Below are 19842 nucleotides of genomic sequence, written 5' to 3'. Positions count from 1 at the left end.
CTGAAAGTTTTGACTTGGCATGTACTTTTGGTGCCGAGGCAACAGGAGGGGCATCCAGAACTGTTTTCTGGATACAAACATGGCAAAGTAGCAGTGGTGGACTGGTGATCACAAAGCGTGCACTGTTGAAGCCGGAGGTTGTTTGGACGACTTTGGTTGAAGGGCAGGGGCTGCAGTTGAGCAGATGGAAGTTCCTGCATCTCCAAATCTACCTCAAGGTCGGAGCCGGAGCTTTCATAGAGTGAGAAGACCTCCTCTTTTGGGTGTCATCCATGGTTCTGTGAGACATCTCGAGACAATGAGCCCTGCGGTCCTGGAGTGTTTTCTTCAACCTGAAGGATCTGCATGCATTGCAGATGAATTTCTTGTGGTCCAGGGACAGACACAAGTTGCACACTGAATGTTAGTCTGTGTGTGGGTACTTTGTGTGACAACACAGGCAGGACCATAAGGGCATGTGTTCTGTTACTAGTGGAGCATTTTTGGGAAGACTGGCAATGACGTTGAAGGTAGGCTCTGAAAGGGCTTTGGAAAAATGGAGTCAAACTGGCGGAGTTTTTTTGAAGAGGCGCAGATGGAAAAAGTGTGAATGATAACAATACTGTCAAAAGGGAAAGAGAAAACAACAGAAAATCGAAATAAAATGGAGTCGAAACAGGCAGTGAAGGCACGCACGCCGAACTCGGAGGCGGATTTAAAACAACTTAGCAATGGAGTCTGTGCCCATGCGCATTTCCACCAAGGGGAGGAGTCACTCGACCTCATGACTCAAAAGACTTCTTTATAGAAAAATAACTTACAGAAATCCGGACCCAACACTAGATGGCAGGAGTATGCAGAGCATGTGTATCGACAGCCACAATGCCATCAAACACTAATCTTTGTTTCTATCACCCGGCAGATTTACAAAAGAAAAAATGTGCTTCACTTCTGCTTTCCTACCTGCTGATACATTTTGCATTATCTGTACATTTATTTTACAGGCATTTATATGTATTAGGAAAAAAATAGTATCCTACATCCTTTCCTTTCACATCCTCTGAACCCCAGCAAGATTATGAGATAGTTCACTTTACAAAATCCTCTAACTTTGAGGTCACAAAAATAAAAGAAACCGTCACTCTCCATGCTAACATATTAAGCAGCAATTTGTCAGAAGACATGGCCTGACATTTCACCTCTGTCTCTGAACCAGAACAAATGTGACAAGATAGATTTTGAAGCCATCTTCATTACTGATTTATCTTCTGAGCTCCACCCTGGCTATTTTGTGGGTGCTGCCTTACTTCCAGCACCTGTGGGTGCTGTGACCACTGCCCTGCATAGGGAGGGTGGGGAGTAAGGGCATACCCTTACTTACACCATCTATGGGTGCTGCAAGCAGGGCGCTGCATAGGCAGGGTGGGGAGTAGGGGCAGAGGTAGGAAGGTGGATTCGAAATCATAGCAAGGGGAAGAAAATGGCTAACAAGGCCTATAGTTGCCATGTAACCTTCCTCAAAATTCGACGGCTGTCAAATACATTCCACTCAACCATTGTCATCTTCTTAAAGCTACATGAAAGCCAATGGCTGAAGGTGGATTAACGAAAGCCTGCTCTATCTAAATACTGTAAAGACATCCATCTAAATACTTCATTACAGTGCAATTACATACATCATCTGTATGCATCTCTTAACAGAATACACTTAAATTACTCTATTTGAAACTATCGGCATATGGTTTATATGATTTTATTGTTACGGCAATTTGTGTCATTGATGAATATACAAAAGTAAAATTATCAATGAAGGGGTTGGCATGTACACCAATGTAGATATGATTTGTGTGAGAAAAAATGTAGAATAGCTTTATGAAAACATCAGAGAATGGGTGGAAGAACATGCAAAATAAAGAACTAGGAAACAAATTTCATCTCCGTTCTTGGATAAGGACAAGGAGGCAATTGAAAACCTAGAACGTTACAAATGAAAAAGGGTTTGTCCAATATGCTTACAGTTGCCATTTAAAGAGCGTACAAAGACAGGACAGTTCATCAAAGCAATGCTTTCCATATGCATTTATTCCTAGGAATACAGCCCAAGTGATCCAAAGCCACTGGTTTAAAAGGCAAGTAACAAAACAGAGGAAATTTTCAGCTGACTGCCCTGGGTGGTGCAAGGAGCTCATGAATCTCAAATAACTAAGAAAAGGGAAAATGACTGAGAGAATTCTGGTTTAGAGCTTTGGGACAAATGCCACTAGTCAGGAGGGGAAACATCTTCCAAAACCTATCATCTGTAATACAGGCAAAGACAAGAGGTGGAAACAAAAGGGTATACATTGAGATCAGGTCAGCTTTAATAGGAAGAAACAACAGAAAGAGAGAAAAACTGGGAACAATGACAGGCTTCAGATAAGGTAATGATGTCTAATGATTTAACTTTCAGACCCCAAACTCAACATCCAAACCAGCTGGCGGCTGCAAGTCATACAAGTAGATGATCTTAGGTTTTCTGGGGACATATGGCCAATGCCCAACTAAGGCAGTGGATATTTGATTAATATAATGCATTTAAATGAAAAGGAAATCTCAGCCTGTGAACATCACTTATCAGGTGTTTTATATGTTTTTGACAAACCATCCACTAGCACGTGATGTCTTTCATCTTTGCTCCATTGTAGGAAAGTACCATCTAGCCTGGCATGTTACCCCCATTTTTCACTGTATATATGTTGTTTTAGTTGTATGTGTCACTGGGACCCTGGTAACCCAGGGCCCCAGTGCTCATAAGTGTGCCTGAATGTGTTACCTGTGTAGTGACTAACTGTCTCACTGAGGCTCTGCTAATCAGAACCTCAGTGGTTATGCTCTCTCATTTCTTTCCAAATTGTCACTAACAGGCTAGTGACCATTTTTACCAATTTACATTGGCTTACTGGAACACCCTTATAATTCCCTAGTATATGGTACTGAGGTACCCAGGGTATTGGGGTTCCAGGAGATCCCTATGGGCTGCAGCATTTCTTTTGCCACCCATAGGGAGCTCTGACAATTCTTACACAGGCCTGCCACTGCAGCCTGAGTGAAATAACGTCCACGTTATTTCACAGCCATTTTACACTGCACTTAAGTAACTTATAAGTCACCTATATGTCTAACCTTTACCTGGTAAAGGTTAGGTGCAAAGTTACTTAGTGTGAGGGCACCCTGGCACTAGCCAAGGTGCCCCCACATTGTTCAGAGCCAATTCCCTGAACTTTGTGAGTGCGGGGACACCATTACACGCGTGCACTACATATAGGTCACTACCTATATGTAGCTTCACAATGGTAACTCCGAATATGGCCATGTAACATGTCTATGATCATGGAATTGCCCCCTCTATGCCATCCTGGCATAGTTGGCACAATCCCATGATCCCAGTGGTCTGTAGCACAGACCCTGGTACTGCCAAACCGCCCTTCCTGGGGTTTCACTGCAGCTGCTGCTGCTGCCAACCCCTCAGACAGGCATCTGCCCTCCTGGGGTCCAGCCAGGCCTGGCCCAGGATGGCAGAACAAAGAACTTCCTCTGAGAGAGGGTGTGACACCCTCTCCCTTTGGAAAATGGTGTGAAGGCAGGGGAGGAGTAGCCTCCCCCAGCCTCTGGAAATGCTTTCTTGGGCACAGATGTGCCCAATTCTGCATAAGCCAGTCTACACCGGTTCAGGGACCCCTTAGCCCCTGCTCTGGCGCGAAACTGGACAAAGGAAAGGGGAGTGACCACTCCCCTGACCTGCACCTCCCCTGGGAGGTGTCCAGAGCTCCTCCAGTGTGCTCCAGACCTCTGCCATCTTGGAAACAGAGGTGCTGCTGGCACACTGGACTGCTCTGAGTGGCCAGTGCCACCAGGTGACGTCAGAGACTCCTGCTGATAGGCTCCTTCAGGTGTTAGTAGCCTATCCTCTCTCCTAGGTAGCCAAACCCTCTTTTCTGGCTATTTAGGGTCTCTGTCTCTGGTGAAACTTTAGATAACGAATGCAAGAGCTCATCCGAGTTCCTCTGCATCTCTCTCTTCACCTTCTGCCAAGGAATCGACTGCTGACCGCGCTGGAAGCCTGCAAACCTGCAACATAGTAGCAAAGACGACTACTGCAACTCTGTAACGCTGATCCTGCCGCCTTCTCGACTGTTTTCCTGCTTGTGCATGCTGTGGGGGTATCCTGCCTCCTCTCTGCACCAGAAGCTCCGAAGAAATCTCCCGTGGGTCGACGGAATCTTCCCCCTGCAACCGCAGGCACCAAAAAGCTGCATTACCGGTCCCTTGGGTCTCCTCTCAGCACGACGAGCGAGGTCCCTCGAATCCAGCGACTCTGTCCAAGTGACCCCCACAGTCCAGTGACTCTTCAGTCCAAGTTTGGTGGAGGTAAGTCCTTGCCTCACCTCGCTGGGCTGCATTGCTGGGAACCGCGACTTTGCAGCTACTCCGGCCCCTGTGCATTTCCGGCGGAAATCCTTTGTGCACAGCCAAGCCTTGGTCCACGGCACTCTAACCTGCATTGCACGACTTTCTAAGTTGGTCTCCGGCGACGTGGGACTCCTTTGTGCAACTTCGGCGAGCACCGTTTCACGCATCCTCGTAGTTGCTGTTTCTGGCACTTCTCCGGGTGCTACCTGCTTCAGTGAGGGCTCTTTGTCTTGCTCGACGTCCCCTCTCTCTTCAGGTCCAATCTGCGACCTCCTGGTCCCTCCTGGGCCCCAGCAGCGTCCAAAAACGCCAAACGCACGATTTGCGACTAGCAAGGCTTGTTGGCGTCCTTCCGGCGGGAAAACACTTCTGCACGACTCTCCAAGGCGAGAGGGATCCGTCCACCAAAGGGGAAGTCTCTAGCCCTTTTCGTTCCTGCAGAAACCTCAGCTTCTTCTGTCCAGTAGAAGCTTCTTTGCACCCGCAGCTGGCATTTCCTGGGCATCTGCCCATCTCCGACTTGCTTGTGACTTTTGGACTTGGTCCCCTTGTTCCACAGGTACCCTAGATTGGAAATCCACAGTTGTTGCATTGCTGGTTTGTGTCTTTCCTGCATTATTCCTCTAACACGACTTCTTTGTCCTTAGGGGAACTTTAGTGCACTTTGCACTCACTTTTCAGGGTCTTGGGGAGGGTTATTTTTCTAACTCTCACTATTTTCTAATAGTCCCAGCGACCCTCTACAAGGTCACATAGGTTTGGGGTCCATTCGTGGTTCGCATTCCACTTTTGGAGTATATGGTTTGTGTTGCCCCTATCCCTATGTTTCCCCATTGCATCCTATTGTAACTATACATTGTTTGCACTGTTTTCTAAGACTATACTGCATATTTTTGCTAGTGTGTATATATATCTTGTGTATATTTCCTATCCTCTCACTGAGGGTACACTCTAAGATACTTTGGCATATTGTCATAAAAATAAAGTACCTTTATTTTTAGTATAACTGTGTATTGTGTTTTCTTATGATATTGTGCATATGACACTAAGTGGTACTGTAGTAGCTTCACACGTCTCCTAGTTCAGCCTGAGCAGCTCTGCTAAGCTACCATTATCTATCAGCCTAAGCTGCTAGACACCCTATACACTAATAAGGGATAACTGGACCTGGTGCAAGGTGCAAGTGCCCCTTGGTACTCACTACAAGCCAGTCCAGCCTCCTACATCCATCCATTGCAGAAACTAAAATCTGTACACTGAGGCTACATCCGTGGAGTGGGATGGAAACACCAAAAGGCTGCAATCCTTTCTCAGGGCAGAATAACTCCATGAACCTAGGTCCTTCTTCCTCAACCATCTCTTACTGCCAACAAATCGTCAACCACTTCCACTGTTTGTGGAAGAGGGATCATAACCCCCCCTGCCTTATACTATTCCCTGCCCAAACAGTGATTTACCACTGTAAATCTGTTCTAGAAGCAGTGTGGTGGTGTCAAGCCATTATATACTTGTTCTGCTAAATACATGCAAGATGCAGTGCTACCGAACTGTGGAATGCAGGAAAGGATGTGACAGAGAAAACAAAAATTATTAATGTCTCTACTACGGAACCCAGCTCATCTGGCGTCCCAATTCATGAGTGCTAGAGCAGAAATATACTCTTGGCAGGATTGGGACGTGGGCTCCCAAGATCAATGTTATCATCCCCATCAATCATGCTCATCCCATACTGCATTCTGCTGTGGCATACAATGGCCCAAGGGGAGGGATGAAAGCAAGAGCAGGGGTGCATAGTTAGTTAACTAAAAGCTGGCTTCAGGCCTTTGTGCACAGTTGGTCGCTACATGCAAACAAAATCATTAGCACATATGTGTGTCTCACTGCTGCCTCCTCTTACATTCTGCAAACAGCCTTCTTAGAGCCATGTCTGTTCCTCATCCCTGCGACCTCTCAGCTCTGTCAGCACTGCTCCAGAAGAATAAGCTAGGGGGTTAATGCAAACTGAACCTACTTCAACAGCCAGCTCCAAGCCAACCACCCCATATAGTTAACATAAACACAGACATTCACAGCAAGTCAATTTACATAAGCAGCTACCACTCTCTCTATTCAATGCCTATTTACATCAAACATAATATGAGGATTACCTCTTCACAGTTTTTGCATGTGATCATCTCACCAACCCTTGCCCTTTCTGCTTGGACGTCATCATCTTCATCATTTGGTACTTCAGAAAATCGCAATGGCTTTGTCTTCTTAGTACAGGTTCTAAAAGAGGGAAGAAAAGGCAGGATGATTGGAACTTATATCCTATAATAGTGAACAGGGCACTGGAAGATTCTTCCTCTCTTCCTCTTTTATTCCTTAATGCACATCAAAAGCATAATTATTATTTAGAAATCACACAGTACAAAGGAAGACATAAACAAGTTACATGTGTTCAGTAACACTATTTCTGGTGGATCCTCTATCTAACTGCAGAATCCTCACCTTTGGAATATCCCCAGCTGCCTGACTGGATCTGGAAGATTTAAACAGCATTGCTCTAGCATGCTGGTAGATGTCATTGTGTGGCTCTGCACTGATTTTATTTCACCCGGAACTGACAACAGAGCCAAAAGAAAGCTCCACACCTGCATGTAAGTTTTATCCTTGACTCTGTCTACGTCCTCCGAGCCCAACAATAATCAGTAACATTAGTGTGACTATTCCTATAGTGGGACCTTTTTAAATTAGAAAGGAGGTCATTCCACAGTATGGGGAGAAGGGAAGGTGGTGAGGAATCTGCAGTTAGGTAATGCTCTTTCTGATGGATAATCTAAGGCAAGTAACTTGTCCTAATGATGGATTCTTCTAACTAAGAGTCTTCACCTTTAGAATGGATAACACATCAATATTTCTCAAGGTGATGGGACTGTGGAGCAGCTCAGATTAGAAAGTCCTAAACGACAAGTGAAATTCTCTTACCATCAGAGTTTGCTGTCAAGGCAGTAGTGTTTTGTGAACATATGCACTGACGCCTACATTGCAGACTGACAGATGTCAAGTACAGGCACTCTGTGGTCCAGCGCAGTGGTAAACGTTGTGGCCCTTATGTAGGTTATTTTGTGCCCAGTGTGTATCTGATCGTTACGCAGAGGACTATCCACCATGACAAAGAATTTTTTTTGCATTGCCTTCCATTTTGTACCCCTGAGAACCCCATACAGATCTGATCACCCAAACAATGAACCCTGGTGTAATCGATATAAAAGCTTAAAGCTCATTTACGGAACAGCCAGTGGAGTCTTCCCTGCTCTTTTAAAGGGTGACGCAGGGCAAAGAACGTTGGAAGAGTTATGGATTGTCCAACATGAACACTAGGCAAAAAGACTGCCCTGGTCCGCAGTATCACTTTCCTGGGAAAAAGGTGGCACAATGTGACTGCACTAAGTTTATTCACATGCCAAGACAAGGTCAAGTCAACCAAAAACTACAGTCAGGAGATATAGTAGACGGCTGTGCATGGGCTTCAATGGCATGCACATGAGAAAATGGATGACCAACATAACATCCCACTGCAGCATCACAAAGGGTTTGGGAGGAAATAAACTAGTCAAGCCTTTTGAAAACCTCATCATAACAGGTGCTTGGAATAAGAATGGCTGGTCCTGTAAAGACAAAAAGGTTGAAAGAGACAACAAATAATCTTTATTGGTGCCCAGAGCAAATCCTTACTGGGTCAGCAATAAAATTAACAAAACTGTTGGTTGATATATTTTGCCATCTATGGAGGAAAAATCTGACCCTGTCTCCCAGAGGGCGATTGTGTGCCACTAAAGTCCTGGGGGTGGATGCTGGTGTGGTAACGGGCTAGGACGTTTACTGCCCTTTAACGCCTGGGTGTTTCCAACTTGATCCCTAACCCTGAAAGGACTATGGCACCTATTGGTGTGGTGTTAGATCTTGGAGAGGGCAGTAGGCCAAGACTCCGGAGTAGCCTCAAAACTGGAGCAACTGATATGGATACTGTCTTGTACGGTTAGATAGGCCTAGGCAGCACGCCAAGGCTCAGATTTCTTTGACGTTTTCCAACACCTAAATGGCCTTATCATCTAACAGGCAAGAACTATCAAACAACATATTTCCATTAAAGAGGCTTGCACATCCCCAGTGGATCTCATCCAAGCATGCCACAGAAGGGCCATTCGGGTGCCAGCTGCTCTGCCGAATCAGTGAACAGTGTGCAGCCCTGAGCGGATGTTGAACTTTGTGGTGTCCAGACCGTCCTGGATGGTTTGAGCCATTTAGCCAGAAATTCTTTGGGGATTGCCAGCAAGATCTTGTCAACCCACATCACAGCCCACCTCAGGCAACTCCACTGGCTCCCCGTACAGAAGAGCTGCTGGCCCATGCACACAAGGCTCTACACAACCAAGGACCAACGTGCATTAACCACCGCCTGAACTTCCACCAACCATTGAGAAGACTATGCTCTGCCTCCCTTTCACTTGCCCATACTTCCCACGTCTACCGCAGCAGAAGAGGAGGATGCTCCTTCTCTCACATTGCAGCAAAAACTTGGAACATCCTCCCCACACACCTTGCGGACCATCACTTCACTTCCAGAATTCCAAAGGGCCCTCAAGACCTGGCTGTTTGAATAAGCCGCCAGGACCTGCAAGTGCCTGGATAACCTATCCTGATTGATTGAACCATGTCCTCCATAGGATGGGTATATCCCCCCAACAAACTGCTGCTATGGAGACTGACAATAGGGCTATGCTTGTCGAGGGAAAAAATCTGTTTCCCAAAAGTCTCTAGATGTTTCAACTCTGTCAGGTGAGGGGAAAGAATTAGAGTTCATCAGACTGGTGGGAACTTGAACTACCAAATTCTCTGGTGTCTGGTGCTGTGTCAAAACAATCAAGGAGGCCTCCTACCAGTCTCTGGCAACTGGCAATGTGCCAGTTCACTGGAGGGCAGAAACAGGACTTAGAACAGGTGCCCATATTGTCAGTCAGGGCCTCATTAAATGTTAATGGTGGCTTTTTTGAAGTTTCAAAACCTCAGTGAGGACATTAGTTTTGACCTTCACAACCTTTGCCACACATCATTATAGCAAAGGAGGCACTCTCTTCTGCTGATGGTATGGGGTAGACCACAATCCAATGTTTGGGGAAGTGTTGAACCCACTGGTGTGCTGCTAATACAGAGTACAATTGTCAACATCATATTACTAAGGGAAATACTCTACCTCATTACCATTGTCATCCCCAAAGGCTGGTTGGCTCTGATTAATCTATGAACAAAAATGCTGTTGGAGCGATGTGGTGTGACTCTGAGATGAAGGCAAGGTACTGTCTGAGTTGGAATGAACTGGGGCTAGGTGCAGTGGCAACGTGTGGAGAAGAAACCTTAGTTCAAGATTAGATGGATTTGGCTCACTCAGGACAATAGAAATGGTAGCATCCTCTGTTGCTAGTGGTATTTGTGCTTGTGTCGCTGTAGCAGGGGCTGGTGGACTTTGGTATGGGAATGGAAGTGAGCTTTGGTGTCGGAGTGGAACCTTAAGTGAATCCTGGAGGCATAGATAGTGCCAAGGGAAGATCTACTAGTGGTATTCTGGCTGGAGGCCTCTGTGGATCCTAGGACTCAAAAGCATTCAGGAGGTAACAGGAAGGGTACCAAAAGTTGACAATCACAATATGGCCTCTCTAAGGGCCTCCATCTGTTGCAAGCATTGCTGATGGGCTCAGAAACCTAGGGTGCTCTGAATTGATTGCAGAATGGCCTAGAATGCGAGGCACCTGGATGTCCTAGCAATTTCTCAGGTTGAGAGTGTTGGGACTAAGAAAAACTTCACCTGGTCTTCTTATGCTTCTGCTTCGATTTCAACTTACCTAAAGACTTGGACCTCGACGACCTGTCATGGATCGTCTGTGAGAGAGAGAATGGATCTGCTCACTTAACTTCAATGGTGAGTGGGATTTTAAAGGCTTCTTTGCGGGTTCAGTGATGTATAGCTAGGGTCTGTGTTCCCAAATCGCTTTAGGGTTCATAAGGGTGCACTCATTGCAGAACTTGAAACAAAAACACCAGAGGCACACCTCGTAGGGATCTGTTACAGACATCTGTTTGCAACTGTTCATACAAGGCTTGAAATCTGTCATTTTAGGAGGGGACTTACTTCCCTTGCTCGCCATAAGAAAGAACTTTTAAGCAAAAAAAACTAGACAAGGAAAATCTTGGGAGCGAGCTTCAGACCTGCATAATAAGGCACAGAAAGAAATAATAATTGTCAGCGCACAGGAGGGTCGCTTATGTTCCGCTCTGTTGTCACTTCAGTGCGGAATCAAGTTGGCGCAGAGCCGCACGATGTCAGCTACCGGAGAGCTGGAGCAATGTGTTGACATCCGTCGGATCCAGTGGAGCCTGGTAACACACTAAAGGTGCAGAATCTGACGTTAGAAGTATCCATCAGAAATCAGTGTCATTGCATCAAAAGTATTTCATTTAACTAGAGAAAACAGAAATTTTGGCACCAAGTGGTGCAAATTCAAAATTTAATGTAAAGGCTATAGTTTGAAGAGGGATCTGCACTTAAGGCTTGGCTTTGCTCACATCATTACCAAACCAATCTCGCTTGCTGTTTCTCAATTTCTCCCAGTTTCTTAAGCCAGCAGCGGCTTCCAAGGTGCTTAAGGTAAGGTTCTCTGTCATGGATGCTCTCTCTCTATACATACACAGTAGAATATCATCCACCACCCGTGCAGTCCTCAGAACACCGTTTTAGTTCTGGTTTGATAAGGCAGCTGTTGCCAAACTTTTTGTGATGAAAAAAAGAGCTTTCAGGAATACTACAAAGAGGGATTGTAGTTCTGCTCAGATGATGCTTCATCTGAGCACAGCTTTAGGTTTGTCAAAAGCTGTCTGCTTCAACAGGCATGCTGCTTACATTCGTTTATCCAGCTGCTTGAGCAAGGCTCTTTAAATAAAAAGCTATTATGTTTGAAGTTTCAGTCACACACATGACACTGATAGGGATGGATATTGCCCAGGAAGGTCACACAAATGCCTCTGTGATGCTATTAAACAATTTCTCCTAGATAATCATAGGGTTTGTTCTTGTCAGGGTGCTACGTGTGGAAGCTGCCATTCAATACAGCAGGGCTTTGTTGCTTACGGTGGAAAGCCTGTAACTGAGCTATATCAGTTTATTATGAAGAGATACAATAAGGTGAGTGGATTGGGCTTGTTTAAAAGGATATGTTAAAGTCAATAGGCATTTAAAGGTGCTATGTTAGCAATCTAATAAGATCTGGAGAGAAGTATTTTGTTACATGGACTCTTGAAGGTTACTCTAGTAGGCAAGGGCTTTAGTGTTGGTTACTCCATCTAACAAACTACAGGGACAAAACATTTGCACTATGATATTCCTTGAGACCTAAGAGACCTAGTATTTTATTTTGCAGTCTGTAATTCTGTTTACAATCGCAATTCTGGGAATGGATTGATGGTTGCCTTGTTGGAAAGATTACGCTCAAAACAGTAGTCTTTATCTGGCTATGGTGACATGTCAATGACCAAAGTTATAGGCCTGAATGGTTCACCGGTAAAAGGTATGTAAGAAGTCATAGCCCTGATTTTTTTTTTATTAAAGCATTATGACTTAGGCAGGATAATTGGCTTGTTTATTTTTTAAAAGCATTTTAAGCCAAAATGACTTAAATGGTGGACAGGCCATAAACATGTGCTGTGTTACTTGAAATCTCAGAGGGTACAATAGTAGGCAAGGGGTTTATTATTTGTCATTGGTTGTGACAAACCCTCAAAGTAGAAGATTTTCAGTGTGATAATCCTTGTTAGGAATTTTTGAGAGGGGCTGTATAAGGTTTTGTCAACTGTATATTTCAATTTTTCTACACATTTGTAATTATATAATTGCATGCCTGATGGTTGCTGTGATTTAAAAAATACATATATCATCTATATATATATCATCTATATATATATATATATATATATATATATATATATATATAAATATCAGATGTAGACTTTCCTGTATCCACCGATCAATTGCAGTGCCATTCTGCAACTGTGGGCCCGGGTGGCCCTCTATAATACACTCCACAGTTCTTTGAAATAAAATAAAAGAACAGTCGCAGACACCTTTGAGTATTGACTATGGTTTATTGACAGCTCCCACTCGACGCATTTTCAGCTGTGACCTTTCTCACATGTCTAAAAGTGGTACAGTACAAAATGCATTATATATACAAAATATGATTACCATGGACAAAGGGAACTATCCTGCCCTCTTCGTGAACAAAACAAAACAATGTTCGTGTTTCAAGTGGGAATGGCAATAAAGTCACATGCTAAAGCATAACGTAACTCCAAATGTGTTGTAACATCAATGAGTTGTATTATCATCTTTAACACTGATGATATATAAAATATACAAACATAATATATCAAACAATAATTTAAGCTCAAACTATATGTTTGGCATTCATATGGAAATGGGATAAATTCCAACCTGCATAAAGTTATATAGCACAAGATTATTATCGAATGATGGTTTCTGAAAAATATTATAGAATTAAGAAAGACAGATAAATGTAGCTGATCCCGCCCCAGTGGGCTATTGACACAACACCTTAATTTTGTTTAGAGGCTACATAAACAATCAATGCAATACATTTCCAAGCACAGTTGTATGATCAATACAAACCCATATCCAATAAATGACGTGACCCAAGGAACACAATTAATGTAACCCACAGTGGTCTCATTAACCATTCATATGTGATGGATATAAGAGAAAATCTACGACCATGCTTGAGAGATCACATTCAGGTGGTGAATACTGATGTGTGAAGGTCAATCGCACTCCATTAGGCCATTATTACAAAACCCTAGTTATTTCAAGAGTTATGTAAGACATCAATACAAGTATGTTTTTCATTAAGAAACACATTGTATGAACAATACAAAAATCATATCTGCTAAATATCTTAGCTCAAAAGAGCTCCCTGGTCTGATGTGCCAATATCACCATGTGAACCTGAGTAAGGACAAATTATATATAATAAAAACAATAGCAATACAAAAGTGTCCATGAGTTACTATACTAAAGCCTCTACATTTCATAATCAGCTAAGAGAATATTAGAAACAGAATACAATCATCCTCCTATATGTACCTCTATTTCCTCATCCAAATTCAACCCATTTGGGATTAAAGTATGGATATCCACAATACATTTGGATTCAAGTCTGCGTAAACAACCCACTCTTTTGCCATCTCTTATACTGTTTCCAGTTCTATCAATTGCAGAGAATTGTAAATTATCCCTTTTTATTAGTGTGTATCTTAGAAATGTCTGGCAACCAGGTATTGTTGACGACTATGTCAAATTGCTCTTTAATGTATGTTAAATAATTCCTAAATTTAAATTCACAAATACTATCGGATTGTAAATTAAAAAATATTTTCATTGTTTTTGCCAGCCTTACATTTAATGCACAAAAAATAATGCTACTTTCTCAGCAGTATCAATGCCACTGCTTTCCTCAATACGATTGTAACTAAGAACATCATTCAATGATTTGTTTCTATGGTAAGTTATTCTGGGATGTTCATCAAATGGCAAAATGTATAATATATGGATTACAACACATTCGGAGTTCTGTTGTGCATTAGCATATGAGTGTGTTCTCATTCCAACTTAAAACACTTGATTCTAAGCTGCTGAATTTCTATGGTTTTGTACGAGTAAATTCAGAACCTAACTATAACGTTTTTGTAACCTTTGTTTTTTTCAGTGAATTTCTGTGTTTTTTCTTTAACGTATAGTAATTTTTATTACTATACGTTAATCCAACCAACGCTGTGCATGGCCTTCTTCCATGCGCAGGGATTGTTGGCAACAGGGCCTGGCCTGCAACCAGGCCCTGAGGTCAACCCCCTGTAAACACCCTACCTTGCACCATGCACAGCCTTTGCCAGTGTGCCAGTAGGGCTTGCCCACAAGGGCTGGCCTGCCCCAGGTACCTGCAGCCAACTTCCTTACCCACACAAACCCATGATGCACATGGCCTTTTGGTCGTGTACAGTGGAAGTTGGCCGTGGCCTCACTGGGTGTGAGAATAGTGTGAGAGGCTGTATGTGGGGTTGAGAGTGTCTCTCAGAGTGTATGTCTGCGAATCATAGTGCGTACATCTGTGTTTTAGTGGGTGTGTTAGTATGTGAGCAGGTCTGTGAGTTGGTGCATGAGGGTGTCATTGGGTCTGAGAGTGGGTGTGTGACAGTCTGAGTGGGTGAGTGAGTGGGTGCGTAACTGTCTAAGTGGGTCTACGAGTGGGTGCATGAGGGTCTGACTGGGGCTGTGAGTGCACAAGAGTCGGAGTGGGTGTGTGAGTGGGGGAAATTGATTAAAAGAGAGACAGAGAGAGAAAGAAAGTGAGAGGGAGGGAGAAAGTTAGAGAGTTTTTTAGGCTTTGATTTCTGGTATACTTAGAATGAGATATTTGTGTAGAATTTAAAATAAAAAATGTATCTGTCGTTTATATAAAAATATAAGAACTTGTACTTTATATAATAAAAAAAAAAAAAAGAGGGAAACGAGTCCAGCTGGTCTCGAACCCTCAATGCTCAGTGTGAATGTCTGCGACCTTCACACTGAGCTAATCCTTTTCTGTTTTTTAAACCCTTATGGGCTATCTGGGACTGCGAGAGAGCCCTCCAGAACTCCCCTGCGGTCAGGCAAGTCAGAAAACGCTTTTTCTATGGAAACATGGTCCTAACTATAACTACCTAGAGACTAGGTAATATATATATATATATATATATATATATATATATATGGAAAATGTCACTTATCCAGTGTACATCTGTTCGTGGCATGAGACGCTGCAGATTCACATGCTGTGCGTATCCCGCCATCTAGTGTTGGGCTCGGAGTGTTACGAGTTGTTTTTGTTCGAAGAAGTCTTTTCGAGTCACAAGATCGAGGGACTCCTCCCATTTCGGCTCCATTGCGCACGGGCGTCGACTCCATCTTAGATTGTTTTCCCCGCAGAGGGAGAGGTAGGAGTTGTGTATATAGTAATAGTGTCCATGCAATGGAGTAAGTATGTATGTACATAATGTGACTAAAAGTGTTATATTTACAAATTTACAAATGTACAAGTTTAACTTTAATCAACTTATAACGGCTACAGGCTCCCGGGGAGGTGGGAGGGCGCATGTGAATCTGCAGCATCTCATGCCACAAACAGATGTACACTGGGTAAGTGACATTTTCCGTTCAATGGCATGTGTAGCTGCAGATACACATGCTGTGCATAGACTAGTAAGCAGTTATGTCCCCAAAAGCGGAGGTTTAGCCTGTAGGAGTTGAAGTTGTTTGAAATAATGTTCTTAGTACTGCTTGTCCTACTGTGGCTTGTTGTGTTGTTAACACACCCACGCAGTAATGTTTAGTGAATGTATGAGGTGTAGACCATGTGGCTGCCTTACAGATATCTGTCATTGGTATATTTCCTAGAAAGGCCATTGTGGCGCCTTTCTTTCTAGTGGAGTGTGCCTTTGGTGTAATAGGCAGTTCTCTTTTAGCTTTAACATAACAGGTTTGAATACATTTAACTATCCATCTGGCAATGCCTTGTTTGGATATTGGATTCCCTGTATGAGGTTTTTGGTAAGCTACAAACAATTGTTTTGCGAAACTGTTTAGTTTTATCAATGTAGTACAATAGAGCTCTTTTTATGTCTAATGTGTGTAATGCTCTTTCAGCTACAGAGTCTGGTTGTGGAAAAAACACTGGGAGTTCCAAAGTTTGGTTTAAGTGGAACGGTGATGTAACTTTTGGCAACATTTTTGGATTTGTGCGTAGAACCACTTTATGTTTGTGTATTTGTATAAAGGGTTCCTGTATGGTAAAGGCTTGTATTTCACTTACTCTTCTGAGAGATGTGATAGCTATTAGGAAGGCTACTTTCCAAGTTAATTGCATTTCACAAGAGTGCATGGGTTCGAATGGTGGACCCATGAGTCGCGTTAATACAATATTGAGGTTCCACGAAGGAACTGGTGGTGTTCTTGGTGGAATGATCCTTTTTAGACCCTCCATAAATGCTTTTATGACTGGGATTCTAAATAGTGAAGTTGAATGTGTAATTTGTAGATGAGCAGAAATTGCTGTGAGATGTATTTTAATGGCTGAAAAAGCTAAGTTAGATTTTTGTAAGTGTAGTAAGTAGCTTACAATGTTTTTAGCGGACGTATGTAATGGTTGAATTTGATTATTATGACAGTAATAAACAAATCGTTTCCATTTATTTGCATAGCAATGTCTTGTAGTAGGCTTTCTAGCCTGTTTGATGACCTCCATACATTCTTGGGTAAGGTCTAGGTGTCCGAATTCTAAGATTTCAGGAGCCAGATAGCTAGATTGAGCGATGCTGGATTCGGGTGTCTGATCTGCTGTTTGTGTTGAGTTAACAGATCTGGTCTGTTTGGTAGTTTGATATGAGGCACTACTGACAGGTCTAGTAGTGTTGTGTACCAAGGTTGTCGTGCCCAAGTTGGTGCTATTAGTATTAGTTTGAGTTTGTTTTGACTCAATTTGTTTACTAGATACAGAAGGAGTGGGAGACGGGGAAAAGCGTAAGCAAATATCCCTGACCAACTCATCCATAACGCATTGCCCTTGGAGTGAGGCTGTGGGTACCTGGATGCGAAGTTTTGGCATTTTGCATTTTCTTTTGTTGCGAATAGGTCTATTTGCGGCGTTCCCCAGTTTTGGAAGTAGGTTTGTAGTATCTGTGGATGAATCTCCCATTCGTGGATCTGTTGGTGATCTCGACTGAGATTGTCGGCCAACTGGTTTTGAATTCCTGGGATATATTGCGCTATTAGGCGAATGTGATTGTGAATCTCCCAATGCCAAATCTTCTGTGCTAAGAGACACAGTTGTGATGAGTGTGTGCCTCCCTGTTTGTTTAAGTAATACATTGTTGTCATGTTGTCTGTTTTGACAAGAATGTGTTTGTGGGCTATTAGCGGTTGAAATGCTTTCAACGCTAGAAACACTGCTAGTAGTTCTAGGTGATTTATGTGAAGTTGTTTCTGCTGAGTGTCCCATTGTCCCTGGATGCTGTGTTGGTTGAGGTGTGCTCCCCACCCTACCATGGAAGCATCTGTTGTGATCACGTATTGAGGCACTGGGTCCTGGAAAGGCCGCCCTTGATTTAAATTTACATGATTCCACCATTGTAGCGAGGTGTGTGTTTGGCGGTCTATCAACACTAGATCTTGTAGTTGACCCTGTGCTTGTGTCCATTGTGTTGCTAGGCACTGTTCCAAGGGTTGCATGTGTAATCTTGCGTTTGGGACAATGGCTATGCATGGGGACATCATGCCTAGTAGTTTCATCACTAATTTTACCTGATACTTCTGGTTTCGGTGCATGCTTTGTATTACGTTTTGGAATGCTTGTACCCTTTGTGGACTCGGAGTGGCAATCCCATTTTTTGAGTTGATTGTTGCTCCTAAGTATTGTTGTATTTGACACGGCTGTAGGTGTGATTTTTGGTAGTTTAGTGAGAAACCCAGTTTGTGAAGGGTTTCTATGACCTATTTTGTGTGTTGAAAACACTGTTCTTGAGTGTTGGTTTTGGTTAACCAATCGTCCAGAAACGGGAATACGTGTATGTGCTGTCTTCTGATATGTGCCACTACTACTGCAAGGCATTTTGTAAATACCCTTGGTGCTGTTGTTATCCTGAATGGTAACACTTTGAACTGGTAATGTACTCCTTGGATTACAAACCTTAAGTATTTCCTGTTTGAAGGATGTTTGGGTATATGGAAGTACGCATCCTTGAGATCTAAAGTTGACATGTAGTCTTGTTGTTTGAGCAAGGGGATTACGTCTTGAAGTGTCACCATGTAAAAGTGATCTGATTTGATGTAAAGATTTAGTGTTCTGAGATCTAAGATGGGTCTCAGAGTTTTGTCCTTTTTGGGTATTAGAAAATACAGGGAATAAACACCTGTTCCTTTTTGATGGTTGGGTACAAGTTCTATTGCGTCTTTTTGTAACAATGCTTGAACTTCTATTTCTAATAGATCTAAGTGCTGTTTGGACATGTTCTGTGTTCTTGGAGGCACATTTGGTGGTAATTGTAGGAATTCTATGCAATAACCATGTTGGATAATGGCTAGGACCCACGAGTCTGTTGTTATTTCCTCCCAATTCTGGTAATAATCTGTGAGTCTCCCCCCCACTGGTGTTATGTGTTGGGGATTTGTGACAGTGACGTCACTGTTTAGTTTGAGGGGTCTTTGGGCTTTGGAACTTTCCCCTAGTTTTAGGGAACTGTCCGCCTCTGTATTGTCCCCGAAATCCTCCTCTTTGATACTGGGCCTGGTATGTGGGTCTGGTTTGTGAGGTTGTGGGTTCTGTGCTTTGGGCCCGAAACCCCCCTCTGAATTGTGTCTTCCTAAATGTGCCTCTGCTCTGTGGGGAGTAGAGCGCGCCCATGGCCTTGGCCGTATCAGTGTCCTTCTTCAGCTTTTCTATAGCTGTGTCCACCTCCGGCCCAAACAACTGCTGTCCATTAAAAGGCATATTAAGCACAGCCTGCTGGATCTCTGGTTTAAACCCGGAGGTGCGTAGCCATGCGTGTCTCCGAATAGTGACCGCTGTATTCACAGTTCTTGCCGCTGTGTCCGCTACATCCATCGCCGATCGTATCTGGTTGTTTGAGATACTTTGGTCCTCTTCCACCACTTGTTGTGCACGCTTTTGGAACTCCTTGGGCAGATGTTCTATGAAGTGTTGCATTTCATCCCAATGAGCTCTGTCATATCTTGACAATAAAGCTTGTGAATTGGCAATGCGCCATTGATTGGCCGCTTGTGCTGCAACTCTCTTTCCCGCTGCATCAAACTTTCGACTTTCTTTGTCGGGTGGTGGTGCATCTCCAGAGGTGTGTGAATTAGCCCTTTTTCGTGCTGCGCCCACTACTACTGAGTCAGGTGTCAGTTGTTGTGTGATGTACACGGGGTCTGTAGGGGGAGGCTCGTACTTTTTCTCCACCCTAGGTGTGAAGGCTCGGCCTTTGACGGGTTCTTGAAATACTTGTTTTGCGTGTTTCAGCATCCCTGGTAACATCGGGAGACTTTGGTACTGACTGTGTGTCGACGACAAAGTATTAAATAAAAAGTCATCCTCAATGTGTTCAGCGTGCAGTGCCACATTGGGAAAAGCCGCTGCTCTGGACACCACCTGCGTGTAGGCTGTACTGTCTTCAGGTGGTGACGGCCTTGCTGGGTAGCAGTCAGGACTATTGTCTGATACAGGCGCATCATAGAGATCCCATGCATCTGGGTCATCCTGGCTCATCCCTGTGTGTGTT

The 19842-nt window shown here is 43.5% G+C and overlaps 1 protein-coding gene across 2 annotated transcripts in view; it reads right to left on the bottom strand.

The window, feature by feature from the left end:
* The window catches only part of ABCA5 (ATP binding cassette subfamily A member 5), a 1006180-nt gene that overhangs the window by 199466 nt on the left and 786872 nt on the right, over nucleotides 1-19842 (bottom strand). For both annotated transcript variants that reach the window (XM_069199839.1, XM_069199840.1), the window contains exon 29: nucleotides 6576-6696. In XM_069199839.1, the coding sequence (XP_069055940.1) occupies nucleotides 6576-6696 (121 nt within the window). The remainder of the gene's footprint in view (nucleotides 1-6575; nucleotides 6697-19842) is intronic.

The sequence above is a fragment of the Pleurodeles waltl genome, chromosome 7 (assembly GCF_031143425.1).
Source record: "Pleurodeles waltl isolate 20211129_DDA chromosome 7, aPleWal1.hap1.20221129, whole genome shotgun sequence".
Lineage (NCBI taxonomy): Eukaryota > Metazoa > Chordata > Amphibia > Caudata > Salamandridae > Pleurodeles > Pleurodeles waltl.
This window is presented reverse-complemented; position numbering and strand designations above follow the sequence as displayed.